This window comes from Lactuca sativa, chromosome 4 (assembly GCF_002870075.4).
Source record: "Lactuca sativa cultivar Salinas chromosome 4, Lsat_Salinas_v11, whole genome shotgun sequence".
Taxonomy (NCBI): domain Eukaryota; kingdom Viridiplantae; phylum Streptophyta; class Magnoliopsida; order Asterales; family Asteraceae; genus Lactuca; species Lactuca sativa.
Window position 1 is genome coordinate 103,756,939 of NC_056626.2, and position 18,101 is coordinate 103,775,039.

General features: G+C 36.2%; 3 protein-coding genes across 3 annotated transcripts; 1 reads left to right on the forward strand and 2 right to left on the reverse strand.

Annotated features, from left to right (window-relative positions):
* The first annotated feature begins 237 nt into the window (after nucleotides 1–237).
* On the forward strand, nucleotides 238–2,389 carry LOC111875883 (uncharacterized). The gene is made up of 8 exons (XM_023872411.3): nucleotides 238–540; nucleotides 618–711; nucleotides 1,118–1,237; nucleotides 1,338–1,386; nucleotides 1,460–1,559; nucleotides 1,763–1,824; nucleotides 1,913–1,971; nucleotides 2,160–2,389. The coding sequence occupies exons 1-8, from the start codon at nucleotides 389–391 to the stop codon at nucleotides 2,262–2,264; spliced, it is 741 nt and encodes a 246-aa protein (XP_023728179.1). The 5' UTR covers nucleotides 238–388; the 3' UTR covers nucleotides 2,265–2,389.
* A 3,845-nt stretch (nucleotides 2,390–6,234) lies between these two features.
* LOC111875884 (E3 ubiquitin-protein ligase UPL5) lies at nucleotides 6,235–9,235 on the reverse strand. The gene is made up of 3 exons (XM_023872412.3): nucleotides 7,288–9,235; nucleotides 6,602–7,191; nucleotides 6,235–6,524 (listed from the first exon to the last, which is right to left on the reverse strand). The coding sequence occupies exons 1-3, from the start codon at nucleotides 9,098–9,100 to the stop codon at nucleotides 6,261–6,263; spliced, it is 2,667 nt and encodes an 888-aa protein (XP_023728180.1). The 5' UTR covers nucleotides 9,101–9,235; the 3' UTR covers nucleotides 6,235–6,260.
* A 3,637-nt stretch (nucleotides 9,236–12,872) lies between these two features.
* LOC111875885 (E3 ubiquitin-protein ligase UPL5) lies at nucleotides 12,873–16,220 on the reverse strand. Its single transcript, XM_023872413.3, has 3 exons — nucleotides 14,264–16,220; nucleotides 13,569–14,158; nucleotides 12,873–13,491 (listed from the first exon to the last, which is right to left on the reverse strand). Exons 1-3 carry the CDS (start codon nucleotides 16,074–16,076, stop codon nucleotides 13,228–13,230), a joined length of 2,667 nt encoding a protein of 888 aa, XP_023728181.1. The 5' UTR covers nucleotides 16,077–16,220; the 3' UTR covers nucleotides 12,873–13,227.
* Between the last annotated feature and the right edge of the window lie 1,881 nt (nucleotides 16,221–18,101).

Sequence of the window (18,101 nt, forward strand, 5' to 3'; positions counted from 1 at the left end):
TTTTTTTCTCGAAATTTTGGAATTATTCATCAAAATTCATACATGTTCTTGAAATTCCAAAGTTTTTTTTACCGAAATTTGAAATTTCAATCCGGAATAAAAAATGTATTTTTTTTATTTCGAATTATGAACAAAATGGTTATTTTTAATTATTTTCTTTAAATATTAAATTGTGCTTAAATTGTTTGATTTCCAGTTAGTTTAACCTATTCCACGTGTTTATCTATACGTTTATAGACGGCCCCCAATAGTGACGGCAGCCTACGGGAGCACCATAGAAGCACACTCCACCACCAGAGACTTTTATTAGATTCAAACAAGAAGAGCGAAGAGATCACCAATAGATCGATATAGAAACTCGATCTATCAATCAATCAATCAATCAACCATGGCGGAGGATTTGGTATTGGATACAGCGATCAGAGACTGGGTACTCATACCGTTGTCAATCGTCATGGTTCTAATCGGAATCCTCCGTTACTTCGTATCCAAGCTCATGCGTACTTCTCAATTGCCGGATGCCAAGATTATCAAAGAAGGGTTAGTTTAATTCCTTCTCTTTCTACTTCTCTCCTGTATTCAATTCCCATCTTGATCTTGTTTTATTTGATTTTTAGGCAGGTTATAATTAGGGCTAGAAATCTACGGGCGGCCGCTAATTTCATACCCCCAAAGGCGTTTCGCGCTCGGAAAGTTTATTACACTAATGAGGTTTGATTCCTCATAATTTGATACTTTGTCAGATTTACAACTTTTTTGCTTTGAATTATATTAGATAATATAGCTACCAAGTGCTTACAGTTTCAATTCCTAGAACAATCAGATCAAACTTTGAACTAGATAAGCTTCAATTCTCAATCCATCTCTTGAATTCCATGTTTTAGACACTCCGTAGCGTCTGGTTTTCTGAATTCCTAGGGATTTGGCCTTGATTGGAATTCAATCTCATTCCACTCCCGAGTTTAGTTGTAAATGAGTATGGATTTGAATTCCTTTGGAATTCACAAAATCCTTTGATCCCATGCATTTCAACATTCCATCCAAAAACTCAACAGAAATTTCAACATTTATGCTTAACCAAAAGCTTGACAGAATTCAATTCTTTTTTGTTCTGCAGGAAAATGGTTTACTTCATGTTCCCAAAGGCCAGGGTCAGAATCCTCAGGCACAAATGTTATCTGATCCAAACATGGCTATGGATATGATGAAGAAAAATCTTTCAATGATTATACCACAGGTAACACTTATTTTGCATATTTTTATCATTTTTCATTTACAAATATACATACATACAAGATTTGATATCTAATTTATAATATTTAACCTCCTTTGTCTAGACCCTTACCTTTGCTTGGGTTAACTTCTTCTTCTCCGGATTTGTAGCAGGTAAATCCACTTCTTAGATTCTATTATTTGACATTTGTGGGAATCTAAGTTCCTGTGTTTTTTTATTTTTTAGCAAAGATTCCGTTTCCTTTGACACAAAGGTTTAGGTCAATGTTACAGAATGGAATTGACTTGAGCACAGTTGATGTTAGCTATGTTAGCAGTCGTTCATGGTATGTCTTAACTTCATATATTGATTGAGAAATCTGTTAGATATTGTTTGGTATGATGGAATCATGGAAGGAATGGAATGGTTCATTCCATTGGAATCAGAAAATGCTGTTTGTTTCACCTCATGGAATCAGAAAACCATAAATTTTTTATTATAAGTTTGTGGGTTCTAATGAACTTTTATTATGTTTAATTTCTTTATCAGGTACTTCCTTAATCTGTTTGGATTAAGAGGCTTGTTTAGTCTCATTCTTGGAGAGGAAAATGGTAAATTTATTTTTTTGCACTTGAAAATTTGGCTTTAAATACAAAACAAATTCCATAAAATTTTTTTGACATGCTTCTTGAAATGCAGCCACTGATGATACACAACGAATGATGCAAATGAGTGGATTTGGCTTTGATCCCTCCAAGGTATAAATTATCCACATCATCGGCCTTTTGGCCCACACTAAAAATAACATATAACAGGTTGTACTATGTTTGACATACAAATGACCAAACTGATACCAATCAGACAAAAGCTGCAATCTTTTTGTATAAAAAGACAAAAGACATGAATGCCCTCTTTGTCCTTATCAATCTTTTATGTTTTTTTTCAGAGTTTGGGTGCTGAGAAAGATGGATTAGACATTGTTCAACATGACTGGGTCCTACCAAAATTCGAACAACGAGCTGAAGCTGTGTTGAGAAAACTTGTGAGCTAAATAATCATACGAGTCTTTAGATTATTACGTTTACTTTTGTTTGTCATGACTTTCTTGTAGTAAACTAATCTTAATAGTTGTAATTGTATTTGAGCATTTGGTAATTTATTGGACCTTGTGTGTGATTTAGTGTTGTACTTTTTTGTTCCTACATAAGATTCAACCTATAGATGGTCTAGACGAATATATGTTACCAATGGAGTATCATACATTGTATCACAATATGATTTCACAAATTTATTTGATGAGATATGCTTTGTTTGTCAAAAGGCATGATTGGACTTCTTTGGAGAGCATGTCGAGGTTTCCATTTCAAAGCATAGATCAACACTTGGACTTACATTTTGGTTTTTAGATGGATTTGAAGGTAATACACATGTGTGATTCTACCTGGGGTTGCCCCTCTAGCTAGCTTAAGGATGAGCTCCTTTGGAGAGCATGTCTAACACTCAGAGTTGCTTGCATTTTGGTTTTTGGATGGATTGGAGGGTAATACACATGTGTGAATCTAACCGGGGCTTCACCTATGGGCTCCTTTGAAGAGCATTTCTAACACTCAGAATTACTTACATTTTGGTTTTTGGATAGATAAAAGGGTAATACACATGTGCAAATCTAACTAGGGTTTTTCCTTTAGCCGACTTAAGGATGGGTTCCTTTAGAGAGCATGTCTAACATTCAGACTTACTTTCATTTTGGTTTTTGGATGGACAGAAGGGTAATACATATATGTGGATCTAACATGGTTTTCCTCTAGAGAGCATGTCTAACACTCAGTCTTACTTACATTTTGGTTTTTGCATGGAAATACACGTGTGAATCTAATCGGGGCTTCACCTATGGGCTCCTTTGAAGAGCATTTCTAACACTCAGAATTACTTACATTTTGGTTTTTGGATAGATAAAAGGGTAATACACATGTGCAAATCTAACTAGGGTTTTTCCTTTAGCCGACTTAAGGATGGGCTCCTTTAGAGAGCATGTCTAACATTCAGACTTACTTTCATTTTGGTTTTTGGATGGACAGAAGGGTAATACATATATGTGGATCTAACATGGTTTTCCTCTTTAGTTGGCTTAAGGAGTGAGAGTTTCACATTGGGCTAGTCTGCTTTAAAAGCTCTCTCGGTCTAATTGAGAAAACACGAAAAAACGTACATAAATAACTAACACATGTTTATTATTCGCGTTTGATACTTTTGGCTTCTTTGCATCATAGGTTGTGGATCTATTGAATACAGTCTAGTGGCTCATAATAATGTTGTGGCTCATAATAATGTTACCGCCACAAAGTTTAAAAAAAATTAAAAGAATTGATTTTGCTATCCAAAAGAGTTTAACAACATTGGGCTAGTTTGCTTTAAAAGCTCTCTCGGACTAATTGAGAAAACACAAAAAAAAAAAAAACATACATAAATAATTAACACATGTTTATTATTCGTGTTTGATACTTTTGGCTTCTTTGCATCATAGGTTGTGGATCTATTGAATATAGTCTTGTGGCTCATAATAATGTTACCGCCACAAAGTTAAAATTTTGTTTTTAAAAGAATTGATTTTGCTATCCAGAGAAGTTTAACAACATAATTTGTTGTCTATTTGCAGTGTCATCTTATGTTTGCATTTTCATCTGATTGATGTAAACTATTTTATATGAATAAAAAGATATTTTCATTCATCAACACTTGCTCATTAATATTTAATATGAAGAAATTAGTTTGTGATTATTAATGATTAAATAAGCAACAAGTCAAAATGTGCTTATTTCAAGTACACTTGCTTGTTTATTTATCACTACTTCAAATTTACCATAGTAATTCTAAAATCATAAGAGAACTAAGGCCGGAGGGAGTGGTGCCGCGTTTCCTAATGAAACCGCAGTGACACGTAGGTGTCATCTTACCCATTACCACAAAAATGTGGTCTCATACCACACCCAAGGAGTGGTGCCCACTCCTTTAAATTATTTTTATTATTTAAATAAATAAAATTTTTAGTTTTAAATAAAAACAAAATATTTCATTAATTAAAATTAAAAATCATTACATTACTTAAAAAACCTAGGAAATTAGAAATTAAAAAACTAGATAGCTTAAACGTACAACTTATTTAAAAAAAAATCAAATAATTAAAACTTGGAAAATAATTAAAAATTAACCACGATTAGCGTAATGTTTTTTCACGTCTTCCTTCATTTGCAAAACGACTTGAAGCGCATCCCCGATCAAATTCGATGTGTCCATCGATAACACTTTAAGTCACTGTCCCTTTGTTTCCAACTCTCTCTATTCGAAGCAAGTTGCAAAAAACTATCCATTCTATCTTTTATGCCTTGCACATTATCGACATTTCTTTCAAGTCATTTGATTTCGACGCTTTGTCATTGCTTTTGTTTTTTGTTTAGTCCCTTCCCATTGGTCGGGGGGTGGTGAAACTTGAATGGGCTCATCTTCGTTGAGGTCGAAACCAAAACGAGCATTCGATGAAGTGTGTTCCGAGTCGGAAGTTTTTGACCGTTTTGATCCGCTATCGATGTGCTTGTCGCTTGTTTTCAGGTTTTGTTATTTTTGTTGCTTTTGAGTAGATTCCAAACTTCAAAAAACTTGAAAGTCTTCTTTTGTTGTTTTTGATAGATGTTAAAAGCTTTCTCCAAAACCACTTCGTCAATTTCGCCGCTTTTTCATTGTCGTTTCATGTTGTTATATAAATCGTTAAACATCACGTCTTTGTTCATCTTTCCCCATTTTGAGTACACCTAATGTTTAGTACGATATGGTTCCAAGTTCATTCCTTTATGGCCCTTTATGGAACCGAGCTCTAAAGCGGCACCAAAAACGATAATGTTTTTGGTCCCCCCCCCCCCCCCCCCCCCGGTCTTCGCGTCCTCTGAAACTTTAATCCATAATTGTGCTAATACTAACTCTTCTTGAGGTGATCACGCTTTAGCTTCCGCCTTCTCTTTTCTTTTATTTCCTGGCTGAAAGGATTGAGTTTGTGGAACAAATTCTAGTTCAGATTCAGAAATGAGTGTGGTTGTGATTGTGTTTCTGGAATAAACTCTGGTTGGAAACCAAAAGCAAAAAGATCAAAATCTTGGTCAAATTGTGGTTGTGTTTGTGGAAATTGTTGCGTAAGACATGGTTTTTGGATACTTTGTAGAAAATAGGGAAGCATACCCCCGTAGTGGTAGAAAGGAGGCGAATAAATTTGTTGATCGAGTGAAGGTCTTGGAGTTGTGGGTTTTCTGCCGGGTGTTTTTTCGTTGGTTGGATTTCTGAAGGATGACATTTTTTGTGGGTTTGAAAAGAGAGAAGATGGTTAAATGTTGATGTGTTTTTATGGTTAGTTTATAAAGTATTTATAGTAGTGGATAAAAAAAATTAAATATTTGAAAATTAACCGTTTTCAAACGGTAAAGAGGATACCCAATCAAAATCGAGCATGGATAACACCCTTGGAGGGCCGTAGTGCGGCCGAGACCGCAACCAAGGGGCAGTGTGCGAGATGAGGTGGCGGGGGGAGCACGGCCTAGACCGCACCACTCCCTCCGGTCTAACAAAAATTTGTTAGTAATAAAAAAATTTGGATGAAATAGCAATGCACTTGTACCCATAATAACATTGTACTTGTACAACTTTATCCACAATAACATACTTATATTCATTTACCCATAATAACAACCAACTTACATTTGTAAGCAATTTACATGTTCCTATCAATAAAAAAAAGTCCCCAACAATAACCAAAGATAATGCAGTTAAAACATAAAAAAAAAAAAACCCACCTAATTCCAATCTTTATTCATAATATATATAGTTGTATTATATTATATACCTAGTTATAGACATGATATACCCCAAGACCTAATGACAGTCGAGTCAACTCAGTCAAAACAGAAAACTTCAACATAAACTTACTCTATTATTACCTTTACAAACAGAGAACAAACAAACTAGCTCAAAATTTCACCTTTTTTTTTTTTTTTTTTTTTTAATTTCACCATGTTCCAAAGCTGCATCCCACATGATCTTGAGTGATGATATTTAGGCGTTCTCTCATGATATCCAATGAAGGGTAAGATGGGAAACAAATTCGATAAAAACATGTGTGAGAAGATGGAAGAAGCTCTATTGAATCATTGGTTTTGTATATGTAAAGCTTTGAAGCTAATCCACCAAAACCTTCTATTGGTAGATGTTTTAAAGATGTCCAAAAGAACAGAAGCACTTTTCTCTGATTCCCTGTCATTTCTTCAATAATCTGTGCAACAAATAACTACTTTTAATTAACAAGGTTAAAAAAGGAAAGAAAAAGATGAGAAATGACAGGTGGCATACCTCCCATAACCATGATATTTGAGGATCAGTTTCCTTATACCCATAATACTCGGTATGCTTCTTCCAATCTTCCACTGAAATAATACTTTCACTTCCATACAACATTCCATCAAGATCCTCACATTCTAAGCTTTTAAAAAACAATTTCCTTATTTTTTCTTCTCCAGCAATATCTGTAAACCCTTTAGCAAAATATGACACCTGTTCTGAAACAGATGTCACAAACCTATGCTCGATAAGAAGATCAACATACTCCTTCCTGTTTCTACTATTCACAACAATGTTTTTTCCATCTGCAAAAAGCTCCACAACTTTTCTTGATCCTAGTTCTTCAATTTCTCTAACGAATGTTAACCCAAGGGCATCTTCGTCAACTGTAGTGGGGTCCATGTCTAATATCTGTTTGCAGCTGCTGTATAAGTATGGATCTGCATCTTTTATGTCTTCTAAAGAGATTGTGTTTCCTGATAATTGTGAGAAAAATGATCGATCAAATGCAATTCCAACTTGGATTTTGTGCATTAAAGCTAGTGCGATTATTCTTCCTGCAAAGTTGAAGTATTCAAGGTGCAATGGGTCCACTTTAGATGCTGCAAACTCAACAGAATTCAAGAAGTCAGGAAGTCAAGAAGTAATTCCATGTCGTAAAGAATGGTTTTTTTTATTGGAAGTTTGATAAAGATTACCTGGATTGGGGAAGAATCTTCGCCGGTCATTAGGGCAAGCAACAAAAAGGGCATTTTGGGGATTAAAGATTTCTTGACAAACTAAGAAGAACCATTCACGTAAGACACCAGGACCTGTAGCTTCTTCATTTTTGAACTCCATGAATAATCCACCACGAAGAGTATCAGGATCTACACGTGCAATGTACTCAAAAGATTCAGCTAACAACTGAGATCTGTCAATAAGCATCTCATGAAGCTCATCATATTCATCTTTCATTTCTGGAAGCAACATCAATACCAAATGCCTCCTGGATTCGAAGTCGATAACATCTTTATGTCCAAGAATCCATTTGTAATCCTCGCCTCTTTTAGCATATTTAACAATCAGATAGCATAATGAGACCTTGTTCCTTTTCAAATTTTCCCAAAAGAAATCTTCTGCACCTTGGTATAGTTTGGAAATGCTTCGCAGTTCCTTCAAGATTGAAAGATAAGAATCCCATCCGAAGTATCCTTTCTTTTCTGTAGCTAAGTAACTCTCTATTTTATCAAGACACATTTGAACTTTCTCAAAAAGCTCAATGAAGATCATGTATAGAAGTTTGATTTCATCACTGCCACAAGGGAGGGTGGAGGTGGACTTACTTGGTATTGGTATGATTCCCTCAAACTCTGTCTGATCTTTGATTGCAGCCTTGAGAGGACGCAAGAATGAAGCGAACTCAAGGACATCACTTGGTGAAGGACAGACATCATCTATGGCTTCCACACTGGAAATCAAACCCTCTGTTAGGTTGTTTGCAAGCTCAGCCACATATGGAAGAATGTCCTGAACTGTAATGATTACAGGTTTATTACTGCTGTTATCATAATTCCGAGAGCTTCTTCCAATTCTAAGATACTCCACCATTGATCCTAGACTACTCCGGCAATCTTCATACAAAGGATCTGATCTTCCTGAAACTCTACAGAGCAATTTACAGAACTCTAATGCTATAGGCGCACACTGTGAATATATAGGTCTTGACAGTGTATGTTTACTAGAATTAAGGAGATGTCGAATTGATTCTTGAGCACACTCTTTGTTACCTGCATGAGGCGACATGTAGAGCATCATCAGGGCTGCTGGAGCACATAACGATTGAAATATATTCAGATGAGGCGCCGGTTGATCATCCCCGATATCATACTTGGCAGTCATGTTCAAGAACTCTGTTAACCGCGATTTCACAGACTTCAGACAAAGGCCCTTTTCTCCTTTGCACAACCTGTAAATCGTCGAAACCAAATCATCAATCAACTGCCACGCTTGCGGATGCTCCGTACTCCGCATTCGACCAACCAAATGCAAGCCTGCGTCGTTATTTATCTTACACTCAGCCAAACTATAATCCCACTGAAGCTGCCGTCCTCGATAAATCAACCGCTGCTCGACCATCGGAATTCCGGTGGCGGCCTGGATTTTCTCGTGGATTAATTTGACTTTGTCGTCTGGTTTTCCATGGAGAACTAAGGTTTTGGCTTCGGAGATCATACGAACGAAGAATTGGATACGATCAGGATACCATACGAAGGCGGAGTGTTGGGTGGAACTGGAACTGGAAGTAGAAGCCCTAGTTTGGAAGTGAGGGTGTTGACGAGTGATTTGATCAAGGAAAGGATTACTGGAAGCGGTGGCGGGAGGAGAATTAGGGTTAGGATCATCCTTTCTCATCCTGAAGGCGGGTAAGTCGTAGGAGAGATCGTCGTATTCGTCGTCGTCGTAATCTTCGAACTTGCGTTTGATTCGCTGGTGAAGAAATTCGACGGACGGAGAGTCTGGAGAAGACATTGACGGTTGGCCGGCGGGAAGGGGTTTACCATGAAACCATCAAACAACAACTTATGAGAAAGAGATTTGTATATCGCTTCGCTGGGTTTTACAGAGAGAGATGATGAGATCAACGCGACCCGTCTTTACTTGCTGAGAGTAATCTTACAGTAATTGCCTAAAAGGCATTAATAATTAAACTAAAGGAAATTTGACTGATCTAACCATTTTTTGGTCTATCTTTCACAAAAATAACTTATTTAGATTGATTTTGCCAAAATAACATTTTTATCTAGAATGGATTATTTAGGAAATAATTTCGGACTCCATGTTATCTGAATCGCCCCTCAAATACCTTATGAAATATATTCATTCCAGAGTAACACAGTACATATTCCAAACTTCGAATTTCAAATTCATTTTCGGATTATATTTCGATAAATTCCAGATCTCGAATTACAAGCGCATTCCGATCTCCAACACGCTCTCCAATATTCCAACCCACTCGAAGACACATTTTGAACTCCGACCTAAGATATGGAATATGATCACGATGACCTAGTTGTTTTACGAGCAAGTCATTTACTCTTATATTGTTATGGTTTAATTTTAACATATTTTGTTTTTAGAACTTCATCTGGAATGCAAAGAACAGCTCCGAAATGAACCGGCAACGTTCCAGAGTAGCAATACATGTTGATAGTACATTAAGACCAACCCAACAATAGTTTAGTTGTTTATATTATGTTATTAACTTATTATACATAGAAAATAAGTATTTCAGAACAAAAAAAATGCATTCCTGAATGCTCCAGAATGCTCGGGAACGCGAGAATAATAATAATAATAATAATAATAATAATAATAATAATAATACATTTTATCGAACAATTAAAATCATTGAATAAGGTAATTGTTCTTCGTACACGTTACAAACTATATAAATATTATCGTATACAAATATTATAAGTATATAATATTTGTAGAAAATTTTAATATAAAATTTATCGTTAAACGATAAAATAACATTTTGATAAAGCATACTTATGATAAATGATATAAACAAAATTCATAGTAATCGTAATTACTAAGCCTTGAGTATAAAAAAACGTCAAAATATGACTTCGTATGAAGAAGTTAAGATTTTACAAAGTTTCGCATTCGACACGATAACACGTGTTAACACCACATACTAACCTTAGTCCTTATGTTGAAGACACAGCACACCCATTTATAGGCATGGCGTGCCTTTCTTCTAGCCTCTATAAATGGTGCAGATTTTGCTTCATTTGGTGCTTATTTACTCTCTTTTTTCTCTTAATGCAACATCCCGATTTTTAACCCAAAATTTTCATTTTTATTTAGTTAAATATATCATAGTATAATTACATTAGGCGGAAACATATTACGAATGAACGTGTGTACAATCGAACCTTGCCCTATCACGCATCAATGAGGTACCTGAAAAACATTTATATGCAACTGGGCAAGCATGAAGCTTAATTAGTTCCTCCAAAATACCACATACCACAATACATATACAATGCATACATATTATGGCCTTCAGCATAAACCTGGTCCGCCCTTGGCCTTCAGCACGAAGCCGATCCACCCTTTTTCCTTCAACATAAAGTTGGTCCGCTACTTGACCTTCAGCATAAAGTTGGTCTGCCCGAGTCTATTAGCCTTCACCTTGAGGTTGGGTCGCCTTAAACTCCCTACATAATATTTTAACACATATAAACACTACAACATGTAATAATCCAATACTACATGCAACTAACAGAACTAGCCTAATGACATACTATAGGGAAATTATATGCGAACATACAGAGGATATATCATGGAGCACATAATATAGTGAGAAAACTCACCTAGACAGTTATCATTCTCAGCCACACATTTATTTTGGTTTTTGGATGGATAGAAAGGTAATACACATGTGTAAATCTAACTGGGGTTTCCCATCTAGCTAGCTTAAGGATGGGCTTTTTTGGAGAGCATGTTAACACTCAGTATCACTTACATTTTGGTTTTTGGATGGGAAAGGAGAGTAATACACATGTGTGAATCTAACTGGGGTTTTCCCTCCAGCTAGCTTAAGGATGGGCTCTTTTGGAGAGCATGTTAACACTCAGACTTACTTATATTTTGGTTTTTCGATGGATAGGAGGGTAATACACGTGTGAATCTAACCGGGGTTTCACTCTAGCAAGCTCAAGGATGGGCTTCTTTGGAGAGCATGTTAACACTCAGTCTTACTTACATTTTGGTTTTTGGATGGAAAAGGAGAGTAATACACATGTATGAATCTAACTGGGGGTTCCCCTCCGGCTAGCTTAAGGATGGGCTCCTTAAGAATGCATGTCTAACACTCGATCTAACTTACATTTTGGTTTTTGGATGGATAGGAGGGTAATACACATGTGTGAATCTAACATGGGTTTTCCCTCTAGCTAGCTTAAGGATGGGCTCCTTTGGAGTGCGTGTCTAACACTAAGACTTAGTTGCATTTGGTTTTGGATGAATAGGAGGGTAATACACATGTGTGAATCTAACTTGGGATTCCCCTCTAGCTAGCTTAAGGATGGGCTCCTTTGGTGAGCATGTCTAACAATCAGACTTACTTACACTTTGGTTTTTGGATGGATAGGAGGGTAATACACATGTATGAATCTAACAGGGGTTTTCCCTCTAGCTAGCTTAAGGATGGGCTCCTTTGGAGAGCATGTCTAACACCCAGACTTACTTGCATTTTGGTTTTTAGATGAATAGGAGGATAATACACATGTGTGAATCTAATTGTGGTTTCCCTGTAGCTAGCTTAAGGATGGGCTCCTTTAGAGAGCATATCTAACACTTAAACTTACTTACATTTTGTTTTTGGATGGATAGGAGGGTAATACACATGTGTGAATCTAATTGGGGTTTCCCTTTAGCTAGCTAAAGGATGGGCTCCTTTGGAGAGCATGTCTAACACTCCGACTTACTTACATTTTGGTTTGTGGATGGATAGGAGGGTAATACACATCTATGAATCTAACTGGGGTTTTTCCTCTTGCTGGCTTAAGGATGGGCTCCTTTAGAGAGCATGTCTAACATTCAAACTTACTTACATTTTGGTTTTTGGATGGACAGGAGGGTAATACACATGTGGATCTAACATGGGTTTCCTCTTTAGCTGACTTAAGGAGTGAGAATTTCACATTGGGCTAGTCTGCTTTAAATGCTGTCTCATGCAGTCATGCTACTTGAGAAAACACGAGAAAATGTACTTGAATAACTAACACATGTTTATTATTCGCGTTTGATACTTTAAGCTTCTTTGCATCATAAGTTGTGGATCTCCTTAATAGAGTCTAGTGACTCGTAATAATGTTAACGTCCTAAAGTAAAATTTTAATTTTTAAAAGAATTGATTTTGCTATCCAAAGGAGGTTAACAAGATAATTTGTTGTCCGTTTGCATTTCATCTTATTGATGTAAACTATTTTATATGAATGAAAAGATCTTTTTATTCATTAACACTTCTTACTCATAAATATTTAACATGAAGAAATTAGTTTGTGATTATTAATGATAATAAGTGATTTAATGTATTTTATATAAGAAAATTCATCTGCTTATTTCAAGTACACTTGCTTCCTAAAGTTATGTTTATTTACTACTATTTCAACTTTACCATAGTAAACCTAAAATCATAAAGAGAACTAACAAAAACTTGTTAGTAATAAACTTTTTTGAATGAAATAGCAAAGCACTTATACCCATAATAACATTGTACTTGTACAACTTCATCCACAATAACATACTTATATTCATTTACCCATAATAACAACCAACTTACATTTGTAAGCAATTTACATGTTCCTATCAATAAAAAAAAGTCCCCAACAATAACCAAAGATAATGCAGTTAAAACATAAAAAAAAAAACCCACCTAATTCCAATCTTTATTCATAATATATATAGTTATATTATATTATATACCTAGTTATAGACATGATATACCCCAAGACCTAATGACAGTCGAGTCAACTCAGTCAAAACAGAAAACTTCAACATAAACTTACTCTATTATTACCTTTACAAACAGAGAACAAACAAACTAGCTCAAAATTTCACCTTTTTTTTTTTTTTTTTTAATTTCACCATGTTCCAAAGCTGCATCCCACATGATCTTGAGTGATGATATTTAGGCGTTCTCTCATGATATCCAATGAAGGGTAAGATGGGAAACAAATTCGATAAAAACATGTGTGAGAAGATGGAAGAAGCTCTATTGAATCATTGGTTTTGTATATGTAAAGCTTTGAAGCTAATCCACCAAAACCTTCTATTGGTAGATGTTTTAAAGATGTCCAAAAGAACAGAAGCACTTTTCTCTGATTCCCTGTCATTTCTTCAATAATCTGTGCAACAAATAACTACTTTTAATTAACAAGGTTAAAAAAGGAAAGAAAAAGATGAGAAATGACAGGTGGCATACCTCCCATAACCATGATATTTGAGGATCAGTTTCCTTATACCCATAATACTCGGTATGCTTCTTCCAATCTTCCACTGAAATAATACTTTCACTTCCATACAACATTCCATCAAGATCCTCACATTCTAAGCTTTTAAAAAACAATTTCCTTATTTTTTCTTCTCCAGCAATATCTGTAAACCCTTTAGCAAAATATGACACCTGTTCTGAAACAGATGTCACAAACCTATGCTCGATAAGAAGATCAACATACTCCTTCCTGTTTCTACTATTCACAACAATGTTTTTTCCATCTGCAAAAAGCTCCACAACTTTTCTTGATCCTAGTTCTTCAATTTCTCTAACGAATGTTAACCCAAGGGCATCTTCGTCAACTGTAGTGGGGTCCATGTCTAATATCTGTTTGCAGCTGCTGTATAAGTATGGATCTGCATCTTTTATGTCTTCTAGAGAGATTGTGTTTCCTGATAATTGTGAGAAGAATGATCGATCGAATGCAATTCCAACTTGGATTTTGTGCATTAAAGCTAATGCGATTATTCTTCCTGCAAAGTTGAAGTATTCAAGGTGCAATGGGTCCACTTTAGATGCTGCAAATTCAACAACAAGTCAACAAGTCAAGAAGTCAAGAAGTAATTCCGTGTCGAAAAAAAATGGTTTTTTATTGAAAGATTGATGAAAGATTGTGAACTTACCTGGATTGGGAAAGAATCTTCTTCGGTCATTCGGGCAAGCAACAAAAAGGGCATTTTGGGGATTAAAGATTTCTTGACAAACTAAGAAGAACCATTCACGTAAGACACCAGGACCTGTAGCTTCTTCATTTTTGAACTCCATGAATAATCCACCACGAAGAGTATCAGGATCTACACGTGCAATGTACTCAAAAGATTCAGCTAATAACTGAGATCTATCAATAAGCATCTCATGAAGCTCATCATATTCATCTTTCATTTCTGGAAGCAACATCAATACCAAATGCCTCCTGGATTCGAAGTCAATAACATCTTTATGTCCAAGAATCCATTTGTAATCCTCACCTCTTTTAGCATATTTAACAATCAGATAGCATAATGAGACCTTGTTCCTTTTCAGATTTTCCCAAAAGAAATCTTCTGCACCTTGGTATAGTTTGGAAATGCTTCGCAGTTCCTTCAAGATTGAAAGATAAGAATCCCATCCGAAGTATCCTTTCTTTTCTGTAGCTAAGTAACTCTCTATTTTATCAAGACACATTTGAACTTTCTCAAAAAGCTCAATGAAGATCATGTAAAGAAGTTTGATTTCATCACTGCCACAAGGGAGGGTGGAGGTGGACTTACTTGGTATTGGTATGATTCCCTCAAACTCTGTCTGATCTTTGATTGCAGCCTTGAGAGGACGCAAGAACGAAGCAAACTCAAGGACATCACTTGGTGAAGGACAGACATCATCTATGGCTTCCACACTGGAAATCAAACCCTCTGTTAGGTTGTTTGCAAGCTCAGCCACATATGGAAGAATGTCCTGAACTGTAATGATTACAGGCTTATTACTGCTGTTATCATAATTCCGAGAGCTTCTTCCAATTCTAAGATACTCCACCATTGATCCTAGACTACTCCGGCAATCTTCATACAAAGGATCTGATCTTCCTGAAATTCTACAGAGCAATTTACAGAACTCTAATGCTATAGGCGCACACTGTGAATATATAGGTCTTGACAGTGTATCTTTACTAGAATTAAGGAGATGTCGAATTGATTCTTGAGCACACTCTTTGTTACCTGCATGAGGCGACATGTAGAGCATCATCAGGGCTGCTGGAGCACATAACGATTGAAATATATTCAGATGAGGCGCCGGTTGATCATCCCCGATATCATACTTGGCAGTCATGTTCAAGAACTCTGTTAACCGCGATTTCACAGACTTCAGACAAAGGCCCTTTTCTCCTTTGCACAACCTGTAAATCGTCGAAACCAAATCATCAATCAACTGCCACGCTTGCGGATGCTCCGTACTCCGCATTCGACCAACCAAATGCAAGCCTGCGTCGTTATTTATCTTACACTCAGCCAAACTATAATCCCACTGAAGCTGCCGGCCTCGATAAATCAACCGCTGCTCGACCATCGGAATTCCGGTGGCGGCCTGGATTTTCTCGTGGATTAATTTGACTTTGTCGTCTGGTTTTCCATGGAGAACTAAGGTTTTGGCTTCGGAGATCATACGAACGAAGAATTGGATACGATCAGGATACCATACGAAGGCGGAGTCTTGGGTGGAACTGGAACTGGAAGTAGAAGCCCTAGTTTGGAAGTGAGAGTGTTGACGAGTGATTTGATCAAGGAAAGGATTACTGGAAGCGGTGGCGGGAGGAGAATTAGGGTTAGGATCATCCTTTCTCATCCTGAAGGCGGGTAAGTCGTAGGAGAGATCGTCGTATTCGTCGTCGTCGTAATCTTCGAACTTGCGTTTGATTCGCTGGTGAAGAAATTCGACGGACGGAGAGTCTGGAGAAGACATTGACGGTTGGCCGGCGGGAATGGGTTTATCATGAAACCATCAAACAACACCTTATGAGAAAGAGATTTGTATATCGCTTCGCTGAATCGCTGGGTTTTACACAGAGATGATGAGATCAACGCAACCCGTGTTTACTTGCTGAGTATACAGTAATTGCCAAAAGGCATTAATAATTTAACTTAAGGAAATTTGACTAATCTAACCATTTTTTTGTCTATCTTTGACAAAAATAACTTATTTAAATTGATCTTGCCAAAATAACATTTTTATCTAAAATGGGTTATGTTGGAAACAATTCCAGACTCCATATTATCTGAACAACCGAACAGACCCATGAAATATCCTATGAAATATGTCCATGTTCATTTCAGAGTAACACAGTACATATTCCGAACTTCAATTTTCAAATTCGTTTTCGGATTTTATTTCGATACATTATGGATCTCAATATACAAACGCATTCCGATCTGCGACACGCTATCTGGTAGTCCAACACACTCCAAGACACATTCAGAACTCCGACTTAGATATGAAACACGATCATGATGACCTAGTTGTTTTACGGGTAAGTCATTTACTCTTATACTTTGATAGTTTAATTTTAATGTTTTTAGAACTTCCTTCGGAATGCAAAGAACAGCTCTGGAATGAACTCACAACGTTCCAAAGTAGCAATACATGTTGATAGTGCATCAGGACCAACTCAACAATAGTTTAGTTGTTTATATTCCAGAATTCATGTTTTGTAAGGTGGTTAGACATTCCTAACATAGATGAGGATCCTTTACTTCTACATTACTGTGTTTTTCCACGATGTTATCACGGCCCCCGCAACGAGGTACAGTAAATGGTTTTTAAGATTAGGGGTTACGAGCTGTCTTTCGAAAGAAAGAATTTTGTCTTGTCACCGGTTTCCACTTTGGTAACTATTTTCGTGCCTACATTTCTGGCGCCATATTTTGTTCCAGTTTGTTTCCTATGGTTGAGAGAAATGTCTTACTGAAATTCGACAATGTAATCAATGTGTTTAAACATTCGTTTAATGACTTATTGGACGAGGATGAGGTTTGTTTATGTCTTCTCTATTTGTTAGACAAGGGTTTCAACGGGAAGTTCCGTAAATAGCCTGTGACAGATGAGTATTTCTTTTTGCTATACGACATTGATTAATTCAACAGGTATCATGTCGTTAACTTATAATTATCATTACTAATATTTTATACAAATTTAATTATGAAATTTTTTATATCGCATATATCCATGGGGGAGAATAATTTGGGATAAATTGTACTCACAACTATTTACTATTCACTAAGGTTGAGAACTTTATACATTCAGTCGAACCAAAAGCTAAATAACCTAAAAAATGACGTACACCCTAAACGGATTTGTATATGTTTTTAAGGTAAAATACATGATTAATAATATTGCATTTTTTTTGTCTGATAATATTCTAATACATGATTCTTTCATATATGGATTCTTGATAGTTTTCATGTGAGCAGTTTGTTCGGTACCCGACAACCAAATGTGATCCCTCGGGCTATTGCATGGTCGAAACTGAGGCATTTACGAGCGGTTGAGTGCAACGCGTTTCTAAAAATTAACAATGTACGATTACTTATATATTTTATAGTTTTCATCTACATGTATAATTTATGTTTATTTATAATTTTATAATTTTATTAGCAGGATAATAAACTTATACAGAAGTTTGAGCCAACAGAAGCTGAGAGTCATGCTGAATGGTGGATAGTTAGCTCGACATGGATTGATTGCCGTGATTTACCTGACACATAAGTTCACAAGACACATTCCCTAATACATCACCCAAACACTCCCTAGCCATGAGCCTTAACAAAAAAGGAACGAATATATGTTCTATCTCACCTGCCATCACCACCACCACCGTCCACTGTACCATCAAAAGATAAGGACCGAATTATTACTGAGTTGCAAAACAAGGTTCATGAATTGCAAAACGAGGCTCATGAATGTCGCAAGCAGTTGAACGCTTATCATGTA